The 8,479-nt window shown below is 43.6% G+C and overlaps 2 protein-coding genes across 2 annotated transcripts in view; one reads left to right on the top strand and one right to left on the bottom strand.

Moving 5' to 3' along the window:
* Window positions 1–783, bottom strand: part of plppr3b (phospholipid phosphatase related 3b) — a 5,144-nt gene extending 4,361 nt beyond the window's left edge. Inside the window, exon 1 of the mRNA XM_035653494.1 lies at window positions 763–783. Coding sequence (XP_035509387.1) covers window positions 763–783 — 21 coding nt within the window. The remainder of the gene's footprint in view (window positions 1–762) is intronic.
* Window positions 784–4,739: 3,956 nt separating this feature from the next.
* On the top strand, window positions 4,740–6,863 carry LOC118322460 (mitotic interactor and substrate of PLK1-like). The gene has a single exon (XM_035654144.1). The coding sequence runs from the start codon at window positions 4,844–4,846 to the stop codon at window positions 6,755–6,757; it is 1,914 nt and encodes a 637-aa protein (XP_035510037.1). The 5' UTR covers window positions 4,740–4,843; the 3' UTR covers window positions 6,758–6,863.
* Window positions 6,864–8,479: the final 1,616 nt, after the last annotated feature.

The raw sequence follows: 8,479 nt of genomic DNA on the forward strand, positions 1-8,479 counted from the left end.
ATCATCTTTTTCATCTTCATCATCATTAGTCACTACTATTAGTGTAGTTGTTGCTACTGTTCGGGGTCTGTTTGACATTTCTGCCTCTTAAACGTTTTTCCTTGCCGTTGTCTCCAAGGTCTTGCTCATGGTGGGAATTGTTGGGTCTCTGTAAATAATGCTATAAGGATTTCGGTCTATGAATAGATTATAGGAGAAATGATGTATATGTATGTATACATATACAAAATATATTCAAGATGTCACACATTCCAAACTCCTTTGAAAAAACTGAGATTTTAAAAGTTAAAAATAACCTTTAGTTTCAAACAAAAAGCTAGAAACTACACTGAGGTATTTGCACTGTAGTATGAGACCAACTGATCCTGTAATGATAAAGTTAATGATTGTTATCTTTAGATTATACATAATGGTGGAATGAAAGTACTGTTGTTGTTGTTGTTGTTGACTGCAAATGATTTATTATTAGCAGACATTATGAGGGATGCATGTGAGCCATACATTATTACCTGCTGTAGATTTATGGAAACGTATGTAAAGGTTTTTTTGAGGGCCAGATTCGACCCACAGGCCGCTGTTTGAACCACTGTAAACCAACCTTTCACTAATATCAAGAAGAGAAATGTCCAAAAAATACTAATGGTACAAATGCATATGTCTACATATATTTACATATATATTTATATAACTCAGATTTATGTTGCTGTAATGTATGTGTTTGTGAACCCTGAGAGCGGCCCTAACTCTGGTTACCACGGTTACCAAACACTCCTCTTCCCCCATCTGTGCATTGTTTGGGATGTCCAGCAGCCACCTCCTGTTGTCATGGTAACCTGTTAAATGGGGCTCAGTGCTGCAGGAAGTTCCTCTTCAAAACATAAAGGACCCCTCCCCCCCCCAACAGGAAGTGATGTAGTTGCTGAGCAGCAGAATTTGTCAGGAATGCTGCTGACCAACAGAAACACACACAATGACTGACCACACACACACACACACAGTCTGGATCAGTCCTAGACCAGCGGCTGGACCTGGACCTGGACCGGTGAGTCTTTTAGGTTTGCTTATTTCTGTTTGCTCTTACCTGTGTGACATCATCATGACATCACCTACCCACCTGTCTGTTTCCTGTCTCTAATCAGATGCTGGAAGAATTTATTGATCAGTTTGTGACAATGCAAAGAATGTATGTAAGCCCCGCCCACCTCCAGCAGTCAGACGATATGATTGGACGGCAGTTTGCTGTGATTGACAGCTCTGCTGACACAAACAGTAAACAACTAATAACGTTTTCTGTTTACGTCACTGAAGTTTGTAAACATGTAACTCTGATTGGATGAAGAATGTTTGTGTTTGTTTTTACTTTATTTAAAATAAACACGTTTGTATGAAAGTATAGATTGACATTAAAACATGTAAACATATAAACATATAAATTAAACTTTCTGTTTAATGTTAAACTGTCATTACAGTGTTAACAACAACAACAACAACAACAACATTAAAATTAGTTATGATATTCTCACAGTTTCATTTCTGATGACGCCATTTTCTGATTGGACGCAAATCAAATCAAACAACAAATCGTTACATCACTCAGGACTTCAACACGTCCTCTTGTCTCTGCAGGGTGGATGCTGATTGGTTCCTGCTGGCTGAAGGTCTGACTGACATCATCATCACCAGTAGGACCAGTAGGGACCAGTTGGACCAGTCAGATCCAGTTGGACCAGTCAGATCCAGTTGGACCAGTAGGACCAGTAGGACCAGTAGGACCAGTAGGACCAGTAGGGACCAGTAGGACCAGTCAGATCCAGTAGAACCAGTCAGATCCAGTAGGACCAGTAGGACCAGTCAGATTCAGTGGGACCAGTAGGGACCAGTAGGACAAGTAGGACCAGTAGAACCAGTAGGGATCAGTAGGACCAGTCAGATCCAGTAGAACCAGTCAGATCCAGTGGGACCAGTAGGACCAGTCATATCCAGTAGGACCAGTAGGACCAGTAGGGATCAGTAGGACCAGGATGTTCAGGTACACGCCCCCCTGGCAGGTTCTTTGTTACAGTCTGGACCACGACTGCAAGGTGAGACCTCATGCAACCTGAGCTCAGACAGGAAGTGTGTCAGATGGTTGTGTTTGTGTGTGACCAAGAAATAAACATAAACACCAATAAAATAATAGTGTGACCAGCAGAGGGCGGCAAAAGATCAACAGACACACATAAACATAAACAAACAATAAACTGCATTATATGAAGAATATATATTATATAATAATATAATAATAAACTGCATTATATAAAGAATATATATAATATAATAATATAATAATAAACAAACAATAAACTGCATTATATAAAGAATATATATAATATAATAATAAACTGCATTATATAAAGAATATATATAATATAATAATTTAATAATAAACAAACAATAAACTGAATTATATCAAGAATATATATAATATAATAATTTAATAATAAACAAACAATAAACTGCATTATATAAAGCGTGTGTGTGTGTGTGTTACTGTGTGTGTGTGTGTGTGTGTGTCTGTGTGTGTGTGTGTTACTGTGTGTGTGTGTGTGGGCGGAGTCTCTGATTGGACGATAGCAGTTGAACTTTGTCTCTCAGTTCTTCAGTCTGACAGTTTTTGCTGCTGCTGACAGGACACTGATCTCAGGTGAGACAAACTGCTTTTATTATTTATGTCTTAGAAAGAAAGAAAGAACAGCAGCAGTTCAGTCTGGTTGATTCGTACAGTATGAATGAATTATTCACTGATGATTCGTTTTATTTATTAATCTGAACATTAAACAGTAATTACAGTATAATATTGATCACTTCAGACTCTGCATCATCAATATGAGAGAAAATCAATAAGAAATCAATAAATAGACAAACAGATGATTTAAACTTCAACATTTTAAGTGATTTCTGTATAAAAATACAGACAGACAGGTAGAGAGACAGAGAGAGAGACAGACAGAGAGAGAGAGAGAGAGAGAGAGGAGACAGACAGACAGACAGACAGGCCAGAACAGTGTTTCTCTTCATCTCTCAGCATTTGTTTTGATCCAACACAGAGGGGAGGACCCGTCCGACCTTCTGTTGCTCTCTCTCCGTGTTGATGCTTCTGCTCTCAAGTGGAACTGTATCTTTCTGTCTCTCTCCCTGCTCCTGCACTGTCTGTTGTGTGATACAACGGGTGGTGGGGGGGGGGGCGGTTATCAGCGCACGTGTCAGACTGCTGGGGCCGGGGCTTATCACTGACACACCAGGACACGCACTGAACTAACTCTTGCGTGCTAATGCTAAACGGCTAACTTCCTCTCTCAGGTTGCTGGCAAGCATGAATCATATGAAATATGGTCTTATTGCTGTTCGTGGGTGTTCTGTGTCTTCGTCGTCCTCTTCGTCTTCATCTGGTACTACAGGAACGTCCCAATCACACAACCACCCTAACTGACGATCAAAATGTTCAACGTTTATGTCCCTCTGATGACAGAATTGGTACCTAATGAGCTATTTGTCCTCTTTATGTGGCATAAAAACATTTTTATTTCAGGAAACAGTACAGAGAACCCCCCCCCACCCCCGCCTGACCACAGCAGGGGGAACCTCAGTGGGGGGGCTAATGGGAGATTTAATCCGCTCTTTGGGGGATTAACAATTCTCAATATATTGAATGTATTTTAAGAAATAACACTTATAATGCGTTGTTCAGCGAGAACATGGCAGATTTAGTATAAATGTTACAGCAGGGCCACAGTTGCGCTAGCCCAACCGCAGGGCTCCATAAAAGGGAGGGACAAAAAAAGAAAATGAGCCCCATGTAGGAATGCAAAGCATGAGGAACTAAGATTGACAATGAAACTGTGATAATACTTATTATATTATTATTATATACCAATAATAAATTGGGAAAGTAAGGTTACACTGACGGTTGTTCGTAAGTTCTTATTATTATACATCATTTTATTCTACTGTCAGCATAAGTGAACCTTACAGGGTGTCAATTATACATGTACATTTTATTTTATTGATTTGTTTGGCATAAAGAGTATAATTATTTTAACAGATATGATTTTAACAAAACACTTTACTCAGACTGACAGGGAAATAAAATCTATATTTGTAGGAGGTTCAATGATTTATAATACACGTGATGAATCTGACTTTATTTCGTCAATAACCATCATTGATCCTTCAGTTCTGGGTTCATGGACTCAACAAGTAGCTTCCAGGTATTATTGCCTCACTGTATGATAACACAGTGGTTTGCCATGGTAACGTGTCCATCTGGCTTTATGACACGCTGTTAAACGTGTTATCGCTGATCGATGGGCTCTAGTAAACTTTATTGATTCTCAGATTATTCAGATTTTATTATCTTACAGATAACACAAGTACTTCTACTCCACTAAATTTCAATATTACACTTTTAAATATATAATTGTTGGAAGAAATCTGTTTAAACATTAACTGTGTTTTCATCTGAAAAGACCCTGAATCCCACAATGCTTTGCATGACCAGTTGAGCAGTCATTGTTTTTGGGCATGTTAAAGATTTTTATATTATGTACTCTCATCCAGAACTGCTGCACAACCGAGTGGCAGTTACCCATTACTGTCTTGTTCCATAGTAACAGATTCCTCTCTGTTGTTTCAGAGACTCTCTCAGAAGTGTCTGCGAGGATGTTCTGACCCTCAGCGTTTAAAAAACAATCCAAGCTCCGTTTCAGCAACTTCCTCCATCAGATCTCTCTGCCTCCTGCAGCCCCCACAGCGCCCTCTGCAGCCACAAGCGCCCCCTGCTGCCCCCACAGCACCCCCTGCAGCCATGGACAGCACCCCGAGGAGATGGGTGCTGAAGCCTCTGTCTCCCCTGCTGCAACCCTCAGACCTGCGTACCATAACCAGCCCCACACGGACCGATGGCCTTGACTGGGACGATCCAGTCTTCACCTCCAACAGCATCTCCGTGGCTCGCAGTCAGTCCTCTGTGGTCATCTCTTCACAGCAGGGTGACAGGTCCAGGGACGTGGTGGTTCAGGCCCAGCAGGTGGCAGTGTCACAAGATGGAGGGAGCACCAGCGACGAGTGGCATCCCAGTAGCCCCAGCATCCCTAGCAGTCCCAGCAGCAGCTCAGGCTCTCACTGCGGTTTCTACTCCTTTGTGGAGGATCCGACGAGTCCGGAGGCCGAGCTGAATGAAGCCTGGATGGTCTCGCCGCAGCGGCAGACTCAGCTGGCGACCTTAAAGGAGGATAAAGGATTCAAACTACAGACCTACACCAGCAGCAGGAAGCCAGAGAGTCTGTTCTCAGAGAGCAATGGCGACAGGCAGTATAAAGTAGATCTGTCCGACGGCATCAAAGTGGTTCAGAAGGAAGAGGAGAAGGAGCTTCGAAAGGAGATCATTCGTAGCCAAGCACCAAAGAAGAACCCAACATTCAAAGACCAGCTGAGTGCGCTGGAGAATCTGGATCTGAGCCGATCTACAAACAAACTGATAGATGGTTTCAGTGTGAGCTTCAGTCCTTCCAGCTTCAGACCAGAACTTCACCGCACTGCTGACCCTGGGACCATCGACAAGGAGCAGATCAACTTTAGTGCTGCACGAAAACAGTTTCTGAAGATGGAACAGGAGCAGCTGACAGCACTCCTCAATCCTCTGAGGTCTTCAAAAACACATATGAATGCGTCTCTGCAGCCAGATCTGGATGCGTCCTCGTCAAGTCAGGTGGAGACATACCGCATGGAGATGAGTGAAGATACAACACAGTTTAAACCATCAGAGGACCCAGAGAGTAAGATGACGGTGTGCCGGACTGAGGAAAGTCTCAGCCGGCAGAGCAGTGTGTTCGACGACCTGGACTCCGGGCTGGAGGAGCTTTCTGTGGAGGTGGGTGGCGGCTACACAAGTGACGAAGGTGTGTTCAATGACAACTCTCGGCAAAACAACAGGAGCGACTATGAGACGCCAATTGAAAGGGAGATCCGGTTAGTTCAGGAACGCGAGGAAAACCTGCGGCGCTCTCGAGGGCTGAAGCACAGTGTCAGCAGAGCGGAGATGGTAGAGATTAAAACTAAACGTTTACAGTCGCCTTTGGCTTTAACGTCTGTTAAAGCCAAAGAGAAGAGCCGAGTGAGCTTCATCATCCAGCGTGAGCTCCAGAAGGAAAACCAGAGGAAGGAGGAGCCTCAGCAGCAGGGACAATACAGTCTGGATCCTCCACAGGAGATTGAGCACATACAGAAGGAGTTTGACCAACAAGACGGGGACAAGAGGACAGAAGAAAGACCTCAGTCTGGAGAAGTCTTCCCGTCACCTTGCTGTCCTCATCGACACCCCGAAGAAACTGAGTTGTATATCAGCCGAATTAGTTCAGCTCCTTCCTCCTTCTCTGTGAGGGACTCAGATTTCACAAGAGGTCTCCACCAAGATCGAATAACTTCTTCATCTTCCTCTTCTCTCTCGTCCCCAACACCTCTGCCGGACACGACCTTGAACATGCCTCGGTCCTGGAGGAAGAACCTGGAGTCCACTGGCCTGCAGTCCAGTGGACAAAGAGCTCCGGATTTCATTGAGAAGGAGATTGAGGAGGTCCTGAAACGAGAGCAGGAGCTGCGGGAACTGAGGGAGTCCAGGGACGAAACTGATCGACAGCTATTCTCTCCGGCCCCTTTGGTGGAACAGGCAACCAAGATGGCCGTCAGTCAGTTCTACCCACCTGTAAGCACAGGTATGTAGTCCTCATCATGGTTGGATTACTGTCCAGGAAACTGGAAACGTTATACATTTATTACTTTAGATTAAATCCAGTGCTGCAGGAATGAGTCATAAAACCTTGAACTGAGTTAGTATTTTTGCCCCTCTGGTTCCCCCACCTGAGGTCAGTGGGTTCTTTAAATGGGTTTTTGGTTAGATGACTGAAATAGGGTTATAAGAGATTTTCCCATTTTATTCTACAACATAAAATACGTCAATATGTGAATGTTGAAGCTTTTGTTGTGTTAAAAAGGTGGCTGCTAACAAGTGTCTAAATGAGACTACAGAGGTTGTCGGTAACATTAAAACATGGAGACTTATCTATTCAATTTCAATTCAATTCAGTTGAATTTTATTTGTATAGCGCCAATCTCATAACAGAAGTTATCTCAGGACACCTTTTCAAATAGAGCAGGTCTAGACCGAACTCGCTTATAACATTTACAGAGACCCAACCAGTACCACCATGAGCAAGACCCTTGACGACGGGGGCCAACGGAAAAACTGCGCTTTTAACAGGCGAACCAGGACAGAGAGAGAGAGGACGAGAGAGAGAGGTTGAGAGAGAGACAGACGATGTACAGGCCACAACAGTAGCCAACAACTACATTAATAGTAGTGACGCGATGACGATCATGAAAAAGACGATGACGATGACAGCAGCCAACGATGGGGAGGCAGCAAGCAGCCGACAACAGCACTGTAGCAATAATGAATACTTAATAATAACTAATTAATAACATAATATCAGTGATATTAGCAATGCAGTCTAGCAGGACCATGGCAGGAGGCTCCACCAGGATCCATGAGCAACCTGCAAGACGAGAAAGTAGCAAGAACTCTGGGGGAAGAAGTGAAGTAGTAAGCATGCATTAATGGGACATGAATGGTTGGCGCAGCAAAGAGAGAGGAGGAAGAAGGAGCTCAGTGCACCCATGGGAAATCCCCGATAGTCCTAGGCCTATCAGCCAGCCATAACTAAAGGATGGTTCAGGACTCCCGTGATGCGCAGCCCTAACTATAAAGCTTTATCAAAGAGGAACGTCTTAAGCTACTCTTAAATGTTGGCAGAGGGTGTCTGCCTCCAGAACCACAACCTGGCTGTGTGTTGCTGAAGAGGAACTAGGTTGTTCTTATTTTCTTCTATTAGTGTTGAAGTAATAGGCCTAGCTCCTGGCATTATGGACGGCCTTTCTTAGGATTTATGACTGTCTTGCGATTGAACGGTGATATAACCACCATACGAGAGCGCGCATTTCCTTTCAGATTTTTGGCTTCATGGCGCCACTAAGTAGCTTCTATAGGAATGAAACAGAGCCTGCCGCCAATGCTGTAATCCCAGTTCTTTGTAATACATCATCGGGAAACCCGAGAAGCCCTTTGGGGTTAGCTCAAACTTTACCAAACCTTATAGATTGTTAATCACAGTGCAGATTGTTTAACTGTAATGTCCATTGGATGCGCTGTCATACAAACTCTGATGTATTCAAGGTGAAATGCAGAAAAGCCTCCTAACATGGTAGGCTCCACAATAAAAGTTTACTTTTGGCTTGCTTGTCTCGGTGGTTGCAGGCTTTACTGGTTGCACCTCCCACTGAACTTGTGTCTCCCAGTAAACTGAAGACCATGAAGAACAAACGGACTGAAATGTGAATGGAGTCTGGAAAGGGGGGGGGGGGGGGGGGGGGGGTGGAAAGCCTGCTG

This window comes from Morone saxatilis, unplaced genomic scaffold, assembly GCF_004916995.1.
Source record: "Morone saxatilis isolate NCDOM2014 unplaced genomic scaffold, NCSU_SB_2.0 Contig12, whole genome shotgun sequence".
NCBI lineage: Eukaryota > Metazoa > Chordata > Actinopteri > Moronidae > Morone > Morone saxatilis.